Source organism: Parambassis ranga, chromosome 24 (assembly GCF_900634625.1).
Source record: "Parambassis ranga chromosome 24, fParRan2.1, whole genome shotgun sequence".
NCBI classification, from domain to species: domain Eukaryota; kingdom Metazoa; phylum Chordata; class Actinopteri; family Ambassidae; genus Parambassis; species Parambassis ranga.
Genome location: NC_041043.1, coordinates 11,715,525 through 11,736,322, shown reverse-complemented (window position 1 = coordinate 11,736,322; position 20,798 = coordinate 11,715,525). Strand labels below are relative to the sequence as shown.

Sequence of the window (20,798 nt, the reverse complement as noted above, 5' to 3'; positions counted from 1 at the left end):
TGTATTTTAAACCCGATTTTCCATCTTCATTTCTTGTTGTAGGGTAGGCTATGGTCTGCCACTAACATCAGTTACAACAGTGTCATGGCGCCCTCTGTGGTGAACGTGTTTGCAGTTTGCTCCTGCTTCTTGATTCTAGCAGACTTGCCCATTCATAGCCTACTGCCTACAGATCTAGCTTTAAAAAGGTAAAGGAAGTTATTGCCTTTGCGCCCAGGTAGTACTGCTATAACTTTGCAAAAAAAGAGAAAATTATATCTTGAAAGGTAATACAGATCTGGCTGTAAATATATTATTCATATTCATGCCTTGATTTTGTCATTAGTCTGTCTTAGCCAGGAGAACAATGTGCCGAGGACTGCACCTCTTCATTAGTGAGTATGAGAAACATGTACTGCCTTACACACTGGTAGGCTTACATGTCACAGTACCTTTGTCCTATTAGCCCAGCTTGTCTCAGAGGGATTAAGGACGAGGTTAACTTGTTCCAGAGTCAGGCATCACTTTGGATTTATACTGGTTGGTGTGAAGCTCTAATCTGATCCCAAAACTGTTGTTGTTGTTGTTAAGGTTAGCACCTCGGGGCATGGGATTAGGGAGAGGTTGTGTAACAGTGGTCTGGAACTGGATCAGTGACAGTAAAAGCTGTCATTATGATAAAACACCAAAGAACTGTACCTTTCCTGTGTGACAGTGGCTGACATGGTGCAGTCTTTGTGTGATTTCAAATGGTAAAAAAAATGCTTACATGTTCAAACTGTGCACTGACGTTTGTATACAGGTCAGCTGAGGTCACAGGAAAATATATGGGGGTCATAAATGTGTGTCAGTATTGATTTTTTTCTGATAAATGTGCGGTCAGCCCTCCAGTTTAGTGGAGCAGTGCAAAAAAAATCAATGATTTAGACAATTGAAAAGCAGGAAATCCTCTGAATTGTTTGAAGTCTGAAGGACAAGGAGCTACTTTACAGTACAGGCCTCTACAGTTTCCTCTTGAGTTCAGAGAGGGTGGGACTTGGAGCCTGGTGGTGTCCTGGGCTCCATTACTATGGCAACAGGTCCTTTAACAGCTGTGACACAGAGTGCCTTCAGCTCATCATCTTTGGCTCGCTGCCCACCACCTTCCTCGCTTTCTTCTTCTTCCTTTATGTCTCCTCCTTCACTTTCAGCCAAACAAATCCGCCGGACACTGTGTGCGAATCTTATTACTTGATGAACAAAACACTGAGGCACGGGCAGTCTGAGGAAGCCCTCTGATTGGCTGGTGTGAGGCCCAGGCTGCAGTGTTACATAAGACTGCAGGCGAGGTCTCCTTACAAGAAGGAGGACGTGAAAGTAAAAACTTCTCACTGCAAACTTTCTGTATTAGACAGGAAATGACAGAAAGTCTTGCTTGAAAAAAAGAACCTGCAGATAACTTTGCATTTATGGAGACATCTTATCAAGCATGAGGCCTTGTTGTCTTCCTCTGTGGTACAAGCTGCAGAGAAACAAAGATGATATCTACGCTGATCTGTTCAGAGTCAACAGGATGTGGGAACGGTCAGATTACAGGGTGAAATCATAGGAAAGTGTAGAAGAAGAGTCTGCTCTTTGTGAGGTTTAGTAAGGAATCCACCTTCAGTTTCAGAGTGAGAAGGTGCTCATTAGGAATAAGAGAAACACTCGACGCACTTCTGCACAACTACAAACTAAACAAAACAAGGTCACACCTCGTGCAAGCTGCCCTTCAAAAGAATGGCTGTCAGACGTGCAGTGAAGGATGCCATTGTGCTCACAGTCACAGTTTGTGATCCCATTATGGTGAAGAAAATACAGTATCTGTGCTTCAGTGGCGTTATTGATGTGCTGACGAGGACACTTTTTAAATCTGGGATGCTGTTATGTGCTTTCTCCTGAGTTTAATTACCACAGCTCCAAAGCCAAATATGCACACCTATATATACACACACACACACACTGTATGTGTCAGTACATGCAGTTTCCATAGAAAAAAAAAAGGAGAAACCACTCAGAGAAGTTGCATCAGACAGAAACAGTGAAGTCAGAGAGAGTTCATTCCAGTCAGTTTTGCTGCTGGCTGAAATGTTAAAGCTTTGTGCACATTTGTAGTTTTAGAGATTTTCCTATATGTATAAAGTCTCTAGTTTGTGCAGTATATAATGGAGTTTATTGCCTATAATGCGGACACAGACAGTGCAAGAACACTTCTAATGGTTATGCTTCACACCTTTAGTCCTCCAGAAAGCGTTGAAATGAAGAGTTAGAAGTCTGAGGGTGACAAATCAGCTGACTAGGGCGGGTGTTGGATGAGTTCAACACCACATTCTTGGATGGCAGCCAGCACGGCTGTGAGGCTGTGGACCTGTGGGTGTGAGTTTTCTGCTCAGTATCCTGGTGGAAAAGGACCAGTCCTGCACTTTTACAGGTGCTGTCCCAGGCCCCTGTGAAAGTGTGACAGATGAGGGGTTTCCACTGTGCCTGTGCTGTTTCTCTGGTCACACGCTGCTGAAGAAACCCTCACATTGTGTCATTCTTGATCTATGGATGTACGGGTGCCGCTACTACCCTCCTGTGTTGTGACAGCAACAGACTTTCCAAGACAAAGGTCATCTTCTAGGCTCTTTGCCACATATAAATTCAGCAAAAAAAGGTTTATCAATAATTAATGCAATCCTTTTTCTGCAGAGAATCCCATTTGTTCCATCAATATGGGTATATTGATTATAATATGCATACTTTTACCTACAACCATTCATTGTGACAATGCCATCAGCTCGTGCAGCTCAATCCCTCTACTTAAAATGAAATTATTTAAGTCTCTTTAGTATTGATTAATCCATGTTTTAAAAGAGGAGAGTTCAAGTGGAGTTCACCTGCTGCGAGGACATTTTGTTCTCACATGTTTGGCAAGGCAGGCCCTGCTCTGTACGAGAAGCTAACAACTGAGGCTACGTGCGCCGTGAGAGAGTCTTCACGAGGGTTCGAAAATAACCACAGAAACAGATCGAGGTATGTGGAAAAATGATTTATTGTCAAAGCTTGCCGTGCGATTGAAAGAACAGACAGAAGCCACCAAGACGCGCGTCGCACCACATTCAGCATTTCTTCACAGAAACACAGTTTTAAATGTGGCACGCGGTGTCACTTTTCCCTTTTTTTGTGTCAGCATAATGGAAAAAAAAATAAAATAAAATAACATGAAGACATCGTAGAAACAAAAGTGTTAAGAAATGCTTTTACTTAACTGAAGCTCCCACATATTTTAACACTAACAGAATAAATAACGTGGAATAAACAGAACAATTCTTGCGCCACACTACTCGGAATACAGTCATGCTGCATCAGATAATCACCCCCGCAGGTCATTAGGTTCATTTATTAGTTCCTTCAAGGAAGCTTGTGTACTTTCAGACCTCTTGTTTGATTTTTAAGCCCTTTTTTTAGCCTTTAGGCATACCTGAATGTTAAAACCTAAGCTAAACCTGGCTTGTGTGGATTTTCAAAATAAAAGACCTCTTTTTCTTCTTCTTCTTCTTCTTCTTCTTCACAGGAAACATTGCAGAATGTTGTGAAAAATCTTTTTTTCCCCTCCTCACAGGCCAAGTTGACATCCCTCATACTGTTGCCTGCTCTTCACCCAGATCTCCAAGCAGAAAAAAGGGGGAAAAGAGAGCAAAGCAGGGGTAGATAGAGAGGAGCGTAGGTGTGTGGGGGGCGTTTAAAGGATTGTCTAGCCTGCAATGACCTTTTACATTCTGGAGACACGGCAGACCTCGTGCCAGGCAAGGAGAGAGAGAGAGAGAGAGAGAGAGAGAGAGAGCCCTTCTCAGTTTACAGAGAGAACAACTATGTACAGGCCATGTTTCTCTATTCTCTTTGGTCAGTCTTTGCAATATGTACAAATCAAATCCTCAGACTGATGCGTTCAGTTAGCATGAGCCATGCGAGTTTCTGCACCAAAGTAATTCAGCATCGTCTGGACCAGCTCTGGCAGGTCGTAGTCGTGTTTCCAGCCCCAGTCCTTCCGCGCGTTGGAGTCATTGAAGTTCATTGGCCAGCTGTCGGCTAAAACAAAAAGGAAACATAAGAGGAGCATAAGATTTTAAAAGTAAAGGTGTTGTTCATGAGAATTAAAACATTTGAATGTTTGTGCCTACCGATTGCCTGTCGTACGAGGTCGACGCAATACGTGACCTCCAGCTCTGGCATCTGCTTCTGGAGCTCCTGAGCCAGCTCTTCCGGTGTAAAACTCATGGCGTTGATGTTGTAGGTCCTCATGGTGAGCGTGTCAGCCGGCGCCTCCATCACCTCAAGCGTGGCACGCAGGCAGTCGTCGATGTACATCATAGGCAGCCGTGTGTCTGGTTTCAAGTTGCACTCGAACTTGCCGGATTTGATTGCATCGTGGAAAATCTGGACAGCGTAGTCTGGTCAGGGACAGAAAACAAACTTTGTCATTACACTAATTCTGTATTGACACTGCTAGTTATGTAAAAACCCCCAAAAAAACAAACTGATGTGAGGAATTTGGGTGTGGTGGCATCAACCGATTACGACCGGCTGTTACATAACATGCTTGTGAAATAAGAGGAGGCTAACAGGAATAGATTAAATCTGAAACCTTATATACAGTCAGCTCGCATACCTGTGGTGCCGCCTCCGGGCATGGAGTCAGCTGAGATGATTCCTGGGTAGCGGAGACAGCGGAAGTCGAGCCCGTAGCGGTGATGGTAGTACTGTTGAAGAACAGAAAGGAGAGGAGATTTAAATGACTTTAGACATCCGTTTTGTCCTTAGTTAAGCAGTTAGTGATGAAAGAACATAATCTTTGAATAACAGTCTAACTGGAAATCCAAGCTCTCACCTCTCCCATCAACTCTGCGTGAACTTTGGACACACCATAGATGGTGCGAGGTCTCTGCACACACAGGTCTGGCGTAGGGTTGCGGGGTGAAGTTGGACCGAAGGCGCCGATGGTGCTGGGGACAAACAGACGCAGACCGTGCTCGGCTGCAATGTCCAGGATGTTGTGAAGCCCTAAAAAAAAAAAAACAAATCATCGTCATGTGAGTGCTCACAAGAGTGAAACCTTAACGCTCAGGTGAGGAAAATAAGACTGACCTGTGATGTTAACCGAGCGAGCCAAGGCCACATTAGCCTCTCCAACAGCGCTGAGGAGGGCGCTGTAGTGAACCAGCCAAGTGATGCGATTGTTTACCACAATTTCCCGAAGGTTCTTGTAGTCCAGGATGTCTGAGTAGATGAAGGGACCTGGTGGTGGTGAGATGAGTATGGTCATACATTTATAGACATGTTGCTTGTTTGTCTGGGACAGTGTGTCACATATTGATTTGGAGTGGTTTATCAGCAGCATGTTACAGGTCACGTTATGCAGAAACACAGTGTAGCTATGGTGCAACCTTTATTGCCAAATGCATGAATTTTTGAAGGGCTCTAGAATTAGTCATTCTACGGGAAGTTTGTAAGCAAACAACAATGACTTGCCATTTTAGTGACCATTAAATTTAAATATCCACATTTTATAATCAATCAAAGGTCAGTGTAAACATCTCAAGTTTACTCACCACTGTGGAAAACGTTGCTTGGAGGTTTCCTGATGTCAGACAGAATGACGTTGTTCTTTCCAAACCTCTTCCTGGGAAAAAAAAAATTGAACAAGTTTGATCAGCTTTGAATGCTGATGTGAAGGATTGCTCTGAATTGCTCTGATTCTCCAGCAATTCAGAGCTTTGTATGCCTCTGTGTGTCAGCCTGTCACCGTGGTAACAGCAGAGGAGACCTCAAAAACCACTCCAACTTTCCTTTCAACTTACCTCAACAATTTGGCCAGTCCCACTCCGAGCTGTCCCAGGCCCCCTGCATTGGATAAAAGGACATATAAACCTAATGCTTAGAGGCACACATTAAATTCAGCTAATATTCAAGAAGATTATCAAGTAGAAAAAGATTGCCAGGTTGACACCCACGCTTTTGTTTAACATAACTCTGCTCTTCTTGCCAAACTTGTTATAGGACCTGCGGGGCATATTTTGTCTAAGCTCATGATCTATCATCATCATCATCTTTCTCTTGGCTGTTGTGCATATTAAGATAAAATCTGATGTTTAATATTGAACGTAAACAAAGAGAAGAGGTTGCATACCTGTGATGAGCACTTTGGGGTGGTCAGTTTCTGAGAAGGAAACAGAATGGAAGCTGGCGTCAGATGTCACCTGCCGTGGGGAGAAGCTGATGTTGCGTACAGCCACTGTGAGGGGCTGGCAGCCGCACCCGGGGGTGCTGAGCAGGGCCTGCTTGGCAACCTTGCTGAGGGTTCTGATGACAGGCATGCTGGTACCTGCAAGATAGAAAGAACGTGCTTTTTATTTTTTTGGAGGTGATATTCAATCCACTTTACTTTCCTGCAAAAGAAGGCGGAATGGAATCTTTTGTGTAAACTGCCATCACCTGATAAGTTCTGCGTCAAAATAATTTGGGCACCTCTCCAGACTTCAGGCGCCAAGAGAATAAACACTTTGCTACACGACGAAACTGGCACTTAATCCGTATCCGTTTCTGGGTTTGCAAATTATCTGTAAACGTGTGAGTTGTAACACCAACAGGGTTGACACGTCGGCTGCATTCGAATGCAAATGACAACCTCTCCAGAAAAAAGACGCACACTAGATCGCATAGCGACGCCAAACATCCAACAGCGATCATCTTTCAATCACAGCAAAGTAACTGTAAAACTTTTGTTTCATATTTAGAAGTTTCGAAACAAGTCAGCAAAACAAAAGCAGCTGTCAAAACGTGTGCGTGTACATTTGACGCTGCGCTAAAAAAAAACACTTTTTTTTATGTTTTTGCTTTTGTTTTGATTAGGCGTCTAAACTTTTACGCAACGTTTCATTTCAGATGAGGACTTACCGAAAGAGCTGGGGGCTTCCAAAAAAAGGAAGGAAGAGAGTAACTTGAGAGTATTTATACTGCCCTGCCTTCAACGACAGCCAATCAGGGAGAGAGGGCGTACAGTGACATACAGTACCAGACGAAAACAGTGCCAAGATCAGGCCGACATTCAGGATTTGGACATATTTTTGGAACACAACTATACAAGGTCGCTTCACTTTGACTCCATAGAGGAATGTTATTATGTCATTTAATTGCAAAACGTGGATTATAGATATCAATAATAATGCTTTTTTTAGACATCCTTGCGTAAAACACATCCATGCGCGCTGTGCATGTGCTTTTCTCTGTTGTGTGTCTGAACCAGTTGCGTAATGGGGGGGTCTCAGACATGCATGCCCCCCCACACCCCCACCCCCCTTTTTCTTTTGCTGAGGCAGCACATCTAGCCTATGAATCATGTTATTAATCATACTATTGATTAATTGAATGATATATAATTTTAAGGGTGGAGGTGAACTCTCTGCAAGAGGCTGGCAAAATTGTGAATGAGTGAGAACAGCCGTAGAACACCCGCATAAAGGATGAGTGAGACAGATAAATGAATGCAGGCCAGTGCGCCGGAGTAAAGCCGTCTGCCTGGCACGCTGACTGCAGCCTGATCATACTAATAATACTAATACTATTTTTTTTTTTTTTTTTTTTTTTGCCAAATAATGTGAAGGTCTCAACTGGAGATCACAGTAAAGCCATTGTCATCAATAAAAAAAGCACGTGGTCGCGGTAGATTATTTAGGGTTACACATATGATTATAATATCAAATTAAAACATTTAATTTAAATAAATGCTAAATAAAAGTGAGGCATAAATGTCTCATAGCAGGAGCAGTTTACTCACCGGTTAGTCTACAGGAGAACAAGCAGTAAAACAGCCTGTCTGATGTGTGAGAATGAGAGTCGGCTTCCTGCTTTGAGCTGATCCGCGCTCTGACGTGATGCCCGTGTTATCTTCGTCAAGTGTTGCATCAGCTGCGTCCTCAAGCTATATATCAGCGACCATCTGGTTTCAGGGGAAGCCGGCTTCCTCTCTGATTGGTGGAGCTCCGGAGGTGCGGTCCTCCTTCACAGACCACTCCCTCTCTCTCCTTTCAGCACCCTGCGCCCCGCTGGCTGGCTGCGTCCTCCTTGTTTTGTGTGTCCAGGCCAGTCACTGCTGATCAAACCTGAGACCATGGATTCATTTTTTTACGTAAAGAAGTCATATCAGCTGACTAAGCCATGTGACAACTGGTTACTGGTACTGGGTGTAGGCACTGATGTGGCCTCTGTTGTGTAAGAATAAAGCAGAACAAGGTGACAGAGAGACAAACGCACTTCATTAAACAGTCCAAAAATTATTACTTTATAGTGACATCAGCATTTTTATGTAAATAATTCTGTTGTCTAAAGTGTCTAAAGTGAGTTTATTTAAGATTTTAAAGCTAAATAAAGCATCAAAAGGTGAAGAAAATTCCCTTGAGTGTTTGTTGTGATCTTCAAATCTGTGTCCTCACGTCACGTGTCTATAGATATACAGGTCAAGGATGACAAAAACACTCCACTTCCGTTAGTGTAATATGATGTGTGTGTGTATGTATGTATATACACCCTCTGTTTGACTCTGAGCTGTGTTTGCAGTAGATAGAAGAGAGCCAAACAGACGGATGATTGAGGTGAGCACAGGGTGGGCATGAAATCTCTCCTGTTATGTGACTGGTGGAGGTGTGCACACCCCCATGTCTGTCGTCACTTAGTAGATAAAAAAAAAAAGTTAATCTGTAAACTGACACATTTTTTTTTCTTACTGGAAACAAATGCTGCAAATCTCTGAGGAACATTTTCCCAGGCAACGTGAGAGGAAAGTGACACCTGATAACTGTGAGATGATTGCCATGATAACAGATTAAAATTCAGACTTGTTGCTTCAGAAAGTGAAATAATCATCATTTTAAAGGTCCATGTACAGTCCGTCCTTGCCTCTGGTGGCTCTTGAGGGATCTTTTGTGGTTAGTTTCGGTTACAAAATCAGTGTAGTGACAGACACAAGGCCACGTTGATAGAGTGATGGAAGCGCTGTAAACACTCTGGCTGCCATTACATGCCTCCATGAAGCAGCTGATCCCGGGCTATTTATTCCCCCCCAAGCAGCTCATCAGATGATTGTATCGTCAGAGCACTGGAAGCATATTTATTGCGGTGTTGTTGACTAATCTCTGGGTGAGCCATAGAGGGAAGTGGCTCCACTTTCAGATTCGGTCTGAATCCTTAGAAAGTTTTCAGTTTTACAGTATTACTGTTATATTTTCATCTTACGCTGCATAAATATGACACAACATCAAACTCAGCTGATTTTCACATACTAAACCCTGTCATTTATGCATATGTGAGTGGCAATAATCTGTGAATTTAAAGGATTAGCAGTCTATTTGAAGGCCAAATTCATCTGTTCAGAGGGGTTTTCAGTCAATGGAAGATGTCAGTGAGCGCCCCGTTTATCTAAACAACAGTGATCTATCAAAGTCTGATCTTCATACAAACAGTTGTTGCTGCTCATCGGGCTGGAAAGGGTTACACAATCATCTCTAAAGAGTTTGGGCTTCAGAAATCCACAGACAGTGCACAAATTCAAGTCCATTGTTACCCTCCAAAGGAGTGGAACAAAGATCACTCTCTCACATTGTCTAATGTTAATGTTCATGGATCCACCAACAGGCTGAGCTGCAAGGAGAAAGTCGCTGCTCTCCAAAAGATCATGTGGACAGATCAGGGAAGATATTTTGAGCACAGATGAGATCAGAATATAACTATTTATCTTAAATGAGAAGCCTGATGTTGGTAGACACAATGACACTACATGAACCTGTCCTTCCTGTTCAACCTGTTGGTGGTGGTGTCATGGTTTGAGCCTGTTTTGCTGCATTTGAGCCAGTATGGCCTGTCAGCATTGGTTGCAACAATGAATTCTGAATTTGACAAATAAATGTTGGACATCTGCAAATCAGCTGATGTCTTGGTTCATATTCATGTAGAAATATAAAAAAAAACTAGAAAAGGGTTTGATTAAAGTTTGATTGCTGCAGCTGAAGCATTGCTTTGAATGCTGATGTGAAGGATTTGCTCTGAATTGCTGGAGAATCAGAGCTTTGTATGCCTCTGTGTGTCAGCCTGTCACCATGGTAACAGCATAGAAGACCTCAAAAACCACTCCAACTTTGAGAGCCTGGCAAAAATTCTGAATACATGTTTGATAGAGCAGCATCTAATCAGCGTTTTAAGACTAAAATGGAGTCTGTAGCTTGAAATTTGTAGGAGGAGATACATTTGGCAGATGACACCGAAATTGATTAATATTTGAAAAACTATAAATTAAATAAAAAACGTCCTCTGTGAGATGAACATTTTGATAGTTGAATGGCTGAAATCGGTCAATGTATGCTGAAGATACGCTGCGCTTACAGAAGACAAACTTACAGAAGAATAAAAAAGAAGAAAGAGGGTGAAGAACAAGAGTCTTATTGCCTAGCAACGGCAATCAAACTAATTAAAACTTAATTTTTACACAAAGACCTACTGAATATTTTTTTATTTTGTGCAATAATTTTAATGGCTTGAAAACTTAAAAAAAAAACAATCTTCTGAGTAAGATATATATTTTACAAGCATCTGATCAGCATTGATAAAAGTACAGACATGTTTACTCTGATTTTACAGTAAGGCATTGCACAAAATTAAAACAAAAAAAAATGATATGTCCACATAGTGCGATCAATCTTTTTTTTTGACAAAGCAACAATCGGTTAGTGACACTGTGCAGAGCGCAAGCATAATAAATCTGTATAAATTACACCATTATACTGGTTGTTCCATTTGTGCACACACAAAGCTTTAAGGTGTTTTTTTGGCTGAAGAAGCAAATAATGCACACATGAAAAAACACACATGTAAACTTTCCCTTTGTAAAGTAGTGGCTGGAGTGAGTTCAGCTTAGTGTGATTCTGAAAGCAGAAGTAGATTTGATGCATTGAAATCGAGAAAGAGATAATGCTTTGTGATGTATTTACAGTGATGCATAAAGCTTTCTGTATAATATTACCACAGACAGCAGAGAAACACGAGCTTAAAGTTTCTATTTGAACAGAATTTAGGTCAAAATGTTTGTAACTGCAGGTTTAAAATGATCTAATATGGCTGCTGCACAATAACACAACTAAGGGTTAATTAATATTAATTAAAAAATATTGTTATGTTATGCTGGAATTGTATAATAGCGTTCAACTATACTCACACCATAAAGCATCACTTTATATTGCTTCTAATATTTGGGATAAACTCTTGTTGCCATGACACCTCATCATGACCCAGAGTTTCATAATGACACTCAAGCATATTTTCATAGTGATTCACGAGGTCAGAAGTTCACTGCGCCGTTTGCATTAAACACGCTGAACTTATCTGAATAATTTATGACCAAACTACCAACTGGAATGTCAAGTATTGATCAAGAATATTTTGGTCATGTATATATATTCTAATTTATTCTTATACAAACCTCCCCCTCTTCTTGTACACTACAGCCTTTGCTAACCCTTCCTACGCGCATTATGTCATCTCAATGTGCAGCAAAAGTCACATGCTGCCTTATAGCAGCCCTATATGTTGCCATAGGTACCTCTGCAGTTCCTCAGTGCTGAAACATTCAGCAAGCATGTATGGTGGAAAGGTACCCTGTGGAAGTTAACGTGAGGTTTCTCCCCTTCTAGAACAAAATAAATGCCAATGTACGTACATAAGAGTCTAATGTGTTAACCCTTCCTACTGCGATGTGTAGAAAGTTGAACTCGCTGAACGTAAAGACATGTGTGTATGTAAATGACAGTATGTGTGTGGGCAGCAGGCAAAGCTCAGTTTAAGGAACAGTTGTTAAGTTCTGCATGCACACTGATATAAGAAGTATGCCATGGTTGTGTTGTGTCACTCCTGCCTAGTTTGTACTGAGATAACATAGTAAAATGCATGTTTTAGTCCATTCAGTCATGTTCACTGTGTGAGGAGTAAGTAAGTAGAACTGACTGATAAGATTTGATTTTCTTTATTTAAACCTAAGCTGATTTTGATCTGTTTGTACTTAGTTCTGTTCACATTTTCTACCTCTCGCTTCCTTTCACGGGCGCCTTCGTCCCTCTTTCTATGGCGTATGCAGCAGAGGGTCTTCAGTCTCCAGCTGTGCCAGCTGTCTGCGCAGGGTGTTTACTTTGTTCTGAAGTTCCTTGTTGTATTCAATTATATGCACCATTTCCTCATAGGCTTCATCCAAGCATTTGGAGGAGCGATTCCAGCGAAGAAACACACCTGACAGTAAAAGAGAAGAATATTACTAACAGTAACCCAAAAAAAGAGCTTTTATCTTCTAAATCATGACACCAATTACTGTAAACTATTTAAAAATCAATTAATAAACCACAAAACCAAAAGAACTGCAGCTACACAAAAGGAGAGGGATGATACGAGTTGACAAACATAGCTTTGATTGTGGGAACTGACAGCAATGACTCATGTTCTGTAGGACTGCACTGTACCACCATGAACCAAAGGGACTTGCTGGTAATGATTTCAAATGATTTCAAAACTGCTAAAAAATTTACAAGAAAAATCTTCATCTTCTCTACTCTTCCTGAAGTGTTAAAGTTAAAATATTAATTCTACCAAATTTATAGGACTGAACCTACAGGAGTGAATCTGGAGAGCAGGACCTCTCCCCGTGGGGTCTTTAAAGTGGGACCAGGAGTGTGCGTCATGTACCTCTTGAAAGATCTGCATCAGCAGCATGCCACGTGCTCACGTTCTCAAATGTCATGTTCCGCTTCATACAGAATGAGGCTGTGACGCTAAGGTTTTAAGGCAGCACGGGAGGCCCCGCACACAGAATGCCTGAACCTGCTGACCCCTCATCTGTCTAGACTCCCCTTCCCCCTTCAACTTTATGAATGGACGAGCTTAGGGACGCTTTTCAAACTCATTAAACTGATTTCATCAAAATTCAAAATATTCAGATTAAGTTTTTTTTTGTCAATTTAGCCATTCAAAGTTAAGGATTTTCACAATTTAACATTTTCGGTACTTATTATGTCCATTCCTGTCAATTAAACACATGTTTAATGTTAAAATTACTTTACAACAATGACTCCTGTGTAGAGTGGGTTCTCCCGGTGCGTGTGGAGGTTTTGTATGGGTACTCCGGCTTCCTCTCACATACCAAACCTAATATTATGTTAAATAGGGACTCTAAATTGGCTGTAGATGTGTAGATGTCTGTATGTTAGCCCTGCGATAGAATGGTGACCTGTCCAGAGTGTACCCCTGCTCCTGCCCATTGACAGCTAGGATAGGCTCCAGCCTTCCATGACATTATAGTACAGGATAAAGCGGGTGAATCAATGCCTGTCTATTATTTGCAACACTATCCTACTCTGAAACACTAATGACTCCCATCGTTGGCAAGATTAGATGAATAATATTTATGGAAATGCTAAGCATAGTTTAGAAAGAAAAAGAAGCACACATTCATGCAAGATAATGCCAATAAAAAAATCTTGGCTATATTCTATTAATTAAAACGATTCTTACAGTATTAATCATGTTATAATATTCACTATGAAAAGCACTACCTACATTATAAATGAAGCGTTAAGTTGTTGCTCTACACACCGGCCTAGAAGTGAGTTGCAGGACTAAGATTAGCATGCATACGACTGCTAACTGAGAACTGGTAGTGAACTGTTATTATCCAGCCTCACAGGGCTCAGGTATCAGCCCCGCACGGACACACATCAGTGATGGGATATCACTGGATGTACAACACGAGAGGCATTCAGAGAAGGCCAGAAACTTTTTTTAGACCTAATAGGAAGATCATTAGTCTATTTTAAGTTATATTTGTACTGCTGGAACATGCTAATGGAACAGACTATTTTCCATTGTTTTTAACACACTGTATAGAGCGTATTTGTCATACATTTAATCATCTGTAACTGGAAAAGAGAGAAATGAAAGCAGATTGTGTTGTTTCTTATCTCAATGCATTTTCCTGAAAATAACACATATATACTGTACCTTTGAACAGTTAGTGAGGGTTGACACTTCTTAGGTTCACTCAGTTAATCAAGAGTCTAAATTACCAAATCAATGGTGCCCCCTTCTGGTAAGATGACAGAATGACCAAAATGCAATCCCAGCTGAGGTGATCAAAGATGAATGTACAGCACAACACTCGCCGCTGTGGCAGTATTTTTCCCCATAACTAACAGTAATGCACTCACCTACACAAGTTTCAAGTTTGAGCTTGCCTTGGCTTTAAGCATAAATCCAAACCCACACTGCCATGACAACCATGGGCCAGTGTAAGCAAACAGCACACTTTATGTGTTACATAAGAACATCAGTCTAGACAACACCCATTCAGAAAGTCAGAAATTCAAACTTTACTACATGTACTCTTAAATTTGAACTTATTCTGTTATTTTTTTCACTTATACACCATTCGACCTAATGTATTCAAACACTCTTTGATGTGCTTCTTACCTTCCCATAGCAGCAAACTCTGAGGGGCCACAGAGGGCCAGATTACAAGACTGTTAGCCTCGTAAAGAGGGTTGGTCAGACGCTCCAGTTCCTGTGGTCGATTCACCCACGACCAAAGGGACACGGTCTTCTCAGGCAGAGACAGTTTAGCCCTATCAAAAAGACACCAAGGTGTCAGGTTAGTCAATTAGAGCAGTGGTATATGGGCAATTAAGGTGAAGAGAATGTTTTTATTTTCTTCTATAAACTCGTACTTTTACACCGACATCATCCGACTTACCTCTCGGCTGCACTGTTGCCCAAGAAAGTACCAAACTGAGAAGCATAGGCGTGTTCGAAGAGCAGCACCAAGAAACTCTCACTGAATTCAAAGGAGCAGGGAAACTGCCGAAGGATCTGCCACACACAGTCCAAGAACAGCAGGAAGACAGGAGCCTCTTGGCGAGGCTTGGTGTTGGAGTAGGCAGACTGGGCGCAGCGCTGCTGGAACGGGTGACCTGCCTGTGTAGGTGGTCAAGATGAGAGGGGGGACTGTTAGAAAAAATACTAAGGCTGTAACCATAAAGAAATGAAGATGCTTTCTTTAACCTAATATGGGGCAAACATGGTCCCTTTGTAAAACTACAGAGTTGCAAAACAAGTGCTTTACATTATTACTCACAACAAATCTTAAAAAAGGGGAAATGACACATTTTAGGTGCTGCATCATGCCTCAGAGAAGCTTACCTGAAGCCACTCCCGCTCCACTAGACCCTGAAAGCCTTTGATGGTCCTGCAAGCCGGATCAAGGATGATCTGAGCCAAGGAGGTCACCTGCAGGGTGGAGTCTGCGCCTTCTGTACCATGAACGAGCACCGATGCTCCCTCCCTGAGACACAAATGCTTATAGTTCATCAGCAAGTCACCTGCTTCTCTGAGTATTTACCAGTCCGTGATTATTACAAGAAGCAAATGACATCACAGCACATCCCCTGACCTGTCGATGCACTGTGCAGCCAGGCAAGCAGTGGTGAGGATCTCCTTGACATTAGTCTGCCAGCTGGAAGCCTCTAGCTTGCTTAACCAGCGATCCATGTTGTGGGATTGATCATTACATGCCTCCACCAGCTTAATCAAGCTCTCCTGGAGGACATTAGACCTGGAAATGACAGACATATCACACTGCTAACAGAAATGTCTAAATAGGTCCTACAAATTAATACATAGCAAATATGGTGTCAACACTTGTAGCCTTCCTGTAGCCTCTAACCTTTCAATGGCTTTGTGGATCCTCCTCCACTGTGGGTAGTTAGCCTCCGACTCAAATCCTCCACCTCGAGCTTTGGCCTGCTGAGCAACACTGATAGTGCGAGTATCAATGATGTACCCACGTTTTCCAGGCCGCAGAGTGGCATTGATCAGCTTCTCATCTTCCTTACACCGTCGCCCATTGGTGCCGGTGAGTGGCTGTCCTGCTCGCATCATCACCTGATGATAGAAGAAGTGATTTAAGGACAAGAAATGTCACTTTAACTTCCATCTCCCTAAAAAAGCATAGTGCAGATGAAACAGAGCCAGAGGTTTGCTCCATGCTTACCATGCCATTCTTCTTGTGATAGTAACTAAGTACTGGGAAACGGCCACCATGGCGGAAAGTAGCTACTTTTCTCAGCGTGTCATCATCTACATCTTTGGGTACAGCGACAAGAGGAGGATATGATGGACACACGGTGAAGTCCTTGTTGACTTCACTCAGCCTCCATTCATCTGTCTGAGAGAGGGAAGTGTGCCGCATTAAGAGAAGGAATGGCAACAGTGAATTACAACAGACTAACAATACAATCGATCAAGATATATTGTCATTAATCATACCATGGACTCCAAATCTTTAAAGGCATCCTGTGGTAAAAATGAATTCCATCCATCCTCTATGACTTCAAACATCGGCCGGTAAAAGAAAGGGTACATCAGGGACACTGAATCCAGTGTGGACAGAGTCTTGAAGGGAATTAAAAAGTATTTTACTTGGTCGTAAAAAAGGACAATTAATGACTTAGTGGTGATTTGCTTTTTTTTTTTTTACCTCAATAGAGCTGGCAATGTTAAGACACTCCTCCATGCCAGGAATGTCGAGCTGGATCACCCTCAAGTCTTTGCATTTGACTATGATGCTTCCCAAAGACCCCACAAATCTAAAAGACGGTATCAAGATACGAGAGGATGGATGTCATGGAACAGAGAGAAAGACAATTACTGAGCAATCCAGCCTGATGAGTGCTCAAACTGCACACACATCATTCCCAACTGCTAGAAGAACAACTGTAACTTGTGGAAAAAAAACAGCTGTGGTGACATCCTAATGTCCAACTTCCTGTCAAAGCTTTCTGTTCCTCATCAATGTAACTGTCAAGTATTTGAACAGTGAAGTGATGAAGCATGCAATCACATGAAAGCTGCATTGTAAAAAAGGATAACCATGGTTCAGAACAACTCTTAATTCATTCTACTTCAAAATTATTTCTGCAAAGACATGCATCTCTACAGTAAAAGAACACTGTGTGTGAAAGTCTACAAGATATCCACCTCTTCTCTATGGAATCAATGTTTGAGTGAAGCAGCCACAACTCCTCTGTGTTGTCCTGTCTGGAGGAAAGAATCAGGTGATGACCAGTCAAGCACAAAGTTCCTTCCACAATGGGCATAAAAGGTCGGTGCAAAACAACCCCATCCACTCTGGGTGTCTTTATGAGCTCTGCGAACTCCATGATCTGACGGGAGAAACATAATTATCATGATTGTGATGATTGTGTTGTTAATGAATATGGACAATGCTAGTAATTAGCTCAATTTCCTCTTCTTATGACAGTCTAATCCTATCTTAACTGTTTTACTATTAAAGGAAGTCATCGTACAAGTCGCTGTCAACTCATATTTAATAAGAAAATCCTGCAACAATCGGTCAGCTACATGAAATTAGCTTAGTTTAAGGAAATGAAGCGATTGACGTTAGCTAACAAGCTAATCGCGACGGAAATAGGAGCATTTTGCAACGAAGAAATGTTCGTTTTTTTAGATTGACACCAAAATACATTTATCACACATATTATAAACACAGAGAATAATTCAGATTTCACAATGTTCGTCGACTTAAGGAAAAAAAATCGAACAATTACCTGATAATCTATTATTTGGACGTAGGGAAGGGCTGGTCCGTTCACAAAAACACACCGACTAGAAACAACTGACGTGTGAAAGTGGGCCGGCGCCTATTTACATTACAAACGTCTTAGTTTTTAATTTAAAGTAGTTAAAGAGCTGCCGGTGGATTTTCATTAACACTAGAGATTTAAGACTAAAGAGTTGATGACATCTACAAAGAGACAGTGAGGTAAAATTCACCTTTTCGTTATTTTTAAACAGTAATTTGCTCCCAAAGAGTTCCTTTTAACTGTACACTCCAGCGAAATTATTTCATTAGATTCGTCATATTTTACAACATTTTGACTAATTGTGGTGTAAACATCTAAAAGGCAGGATAATTTAAATAAGGAGCAGATGGTGCACAAAAACAAACAAGTTTTATTAATAAATTAAAACCTAAGCATCTTTACATAATTTCGTCTCATATAGGCTATTTGTAAAAGTGCTCTGTATAAAACCTAATCCAAGCATCCACCATCTGCTTTATAAACCATCAACTAATAACTTCAAGCACCAGGTGGTGCAATTGGAACATTTTGCTTTACATTTCCAGAGGCCTGAGCTGGATCACCTTGATTTTCCTTGGTAGATACTGAATAAATTGTTCTGTTGTAAAGGAATGTGTCAGTGTGTGTAGGGAGTAAGCAGCATGCAACCTAGTACTGGAGGCTTACTATTAACAGGCAACAAAATAATGACAAATTGGCCCAACATCTAAGCATAAATCCACTATTAGAGAAAAAAGATGAAGTCTAATACTCATTTACATAGTGTAAATAAATTATCTGAGTGTTTCTGTCATCACTGGAATAAAAAGGGGAAAATGAAAGAGTTTGAATGACTGAACAAATTAATATAATAGTCATATATTGAGAGAATGGGTCTTAAAAAAGGCCTTCACGTAGACAGTGCCAGATTGAGGTTAAGAGGGAGGGCAGTGGATGGAATCCCTTGGAGGAGTGTGGGCAGCTTGGTGAAGCATGAAGTCATGTGTAACTTGAAAAATGGAGACCCACATAGAGAGAGGGAGAGAAGAGGAGGCTTGACTGTGAAGGAAGAGCCAGAAGGCTACAAGCAGTGGCAGACCACACAGAACAGACTTACACACATGGCCGAGAAGGAGGAGGTGACATATACTAAAAAGTTACTGACTTAATTTTATAGACACTGAACAAATACTCAGGACAATATAAAGCTACGCAGACTAATAGTGGTGATATCGAGAGTAGCTGCTAAGAGCTTAAATGAGCTGGCGTCCTTAAAAGCAGCTGGAAGTCGAGGGTAGGGAAAAAAAGCTTTAAGATGTTTTTTTAAAAAACTCTTGGGACGCTGAAGACGCCTGCCTGCTGAGATCTTAAGGCACAGGAAGGAGCACACATCAACCTTGAATGGTAGACTCCCTAAAGACATGCACACTTTTGGAAAGAGTAGAAGAAGAAGAGCAGATGGCTTGGCAGAGGCGATCATGGGCCAGTTTGTTTTAGACATATCAGAGCAGTGTGTGTGTGTGTGTGTGTGTGGGTGAGTGTGAGTAAGTGTGTGTCTATGATGTATTGCAAATCAGCCCAGTATTTTGCTTCACTTGCAGCCTGTCTGAGCTTCACAATAGATGGTTTGCTCTGGGCCATTCAAGCCCACATCATAGACAGCTCTGCAAAAGAAGCCAAGGCTCAATTGAATGTGAAACTCCATCTTGCTTTACAAACCAAATAACTGCAGTTCTTCTGAGGGGAAACATGCTAGCCCTATATATATATATATATATATATATATATATATATATATATATATATATATATATATATATATATATATATATACATACATATATATATATATATATATATATATATATATATATACATATATATATATATATATATATATATATATATATATATATATATAGAAAGTTGAGACAAATCTGTGCATGTCCACGAAATATGTTGAATGTTGAATAGATAAAAATGATTGAAACATATGTGAGCAATTTGGGAAAAAAAAAATACTTCCGTAATTTGTGAACAACACGGCCCCCATTTTCCATTAAAAGTGCACTGATAGACATTAATGAGTAACCAGCAAATCTGTCCCTCCCCCACATCACATAATAAAAGATCAAGTTTTGACGTTCATTGATGAGTTCTAAACATTTTTAGAACATCGTCATCATCAAAACTTGACAATGTGTACCCCACATCTACACAATTACTCACTCAAGCCCTTTATTCACTTTCTAATAAAGACAATCTCATCCATGAATCACTCCTCTCCTTTAACCTTCTGTTCTTGTTGTTCATTGGAGGTCTTGTTTATGTGATGCTATTTCAGTCATGTCCAGTGAATCAGAACAGTCTGTCGAGGCGGATGATGATAATAATAATGACTTAAACGTGGGTGAAGAGTTTAATATTCAAAATCTGTTGTGAGAAATGTCTTCATCTCTACACTTCCATGCCTTATTGCCTCTGAATGAACGCCTGGAGAGGCTCCTGGCACGAATACTGGCATGCTAAATTTGTTCATTTTCAGATGTGGTAATTGAATGTAGCTTTAACTTAATGCTTAGATGTATTCGTCCAGTCATCACAGGGTTTTTTTTAGTTTGAGACATACAGCCAGTTGCACCACACACCTCAAAGTGGGGAAAATTGCATTTATTTCATTATTTAGCATGTGTAGCATAGCATGCAGTCTTTTTATTAAAACACACAAGTAGGACAAAACCGGCTATGTACTCTTATGATTTTCACATCCATTTTCTTAACTCTATAGCTGCCTAACTATAAGTGTGGGTGCTTTGTGGGATTTGATGTAACCTTATGAATGTTATTTACTACAGTAGGAGTAAAAATAAAAAATAAAAATAGATTTGACTTGTTAGCGTCTCACTGCCACTTGTATTGATTACACCTCTGAAGCACAAAACATAAAACAGCTTAGCCCACAATGCATCATTGATTCGCTCCACCTGAACCCTTCATCTGAAATGAACCTGCTCTGCTCTGTGGATTCTTTATCAGTGGGCACACACACACACACACACAATAACGACCCAGTGTCACAGCCTAACCTTAACATGAGTC

The 20,798-nt window shown here is 41.1% G+C and overlaps 2 protein-coding genes across 3 annotated transcripts; both read right to left on the bottom strand.

The window, feature by feature from the left end:
* Nucleotides 1-3,224: 3,224 nt before the first annotated feature.
* Nucleotides 3,225-7,969, bottom strand: tdh (L-threonine dehydrogenase). Of its 2 annotated transcripts, none has more exons than XM_028397681.1 (9): nt 7,814-7,969; nt 6,167-6,361; nt 5,838-5,880; nt 5,589-5,659; nt 5,125-5,274; nt 4,868-5,040; nt 4,649-4,739; nt 4,161-4,430; nt 3,225-4,068 (listed from the first exon to the last, which is right to left on the bottom strand). In XM_028397681.1, exons 2-9 carry the CDS (start codon nt 6,351-6,353, stop codon nt 3,929-3,931), a joined length of 1,125 nt encoding a protein of 374 aa, XP_028253482.1. In that variant the 5' UTR covers nt 6,354-6,361; nt 7,814-7,969; the 3' UTR covers nt 3,225-3,928. The 2 variants fall into 2 exon arrangements, with proteins under 2 accessions (XP_028253482.1, XP_028253483.1); XM_028397682.1 differs by lacking the exon at nt 7,814-7,969 and adding an exon at nt 6,934-7,017.
* Nucleotides 7,970-12,042: 4,073 nt separating this feature from the next.
* On the bottom strand, nt 12,043-17,735 carry mtmr9 (myotubularin related protein 9). Its single transcript, XM_028398091.1, has 11 exons — nt 17,685-17,735; nt 17,095-17,279; nt 16,595-16,703; nt 16,384-16,509; nt 16,109-16,282; nt 15,782-15,999; nt 15,509-15,670; nt 15,259-15,400; nt 14,813-15,033; nt 14,533-14,684; nt 12,043-12,303 (listed from the first exon to the last, which is right to left on the bottom strand). The coding sequence occupies exons 2-11, from the start codon at nt 17,274-17,276 to the stop codon at nt 12,140-12,142; spliced, it is 1,650 nt and encodes a 549-aa protein (XP_028253892.1). The 5' UTR covers nt 17,277-17,279; nt 17,685-17,735; the 3' UTR covers nt 12,043-12,139.
* Nucleotides 17,736-20,798: the final 3,063 nt, after the last annotated feature.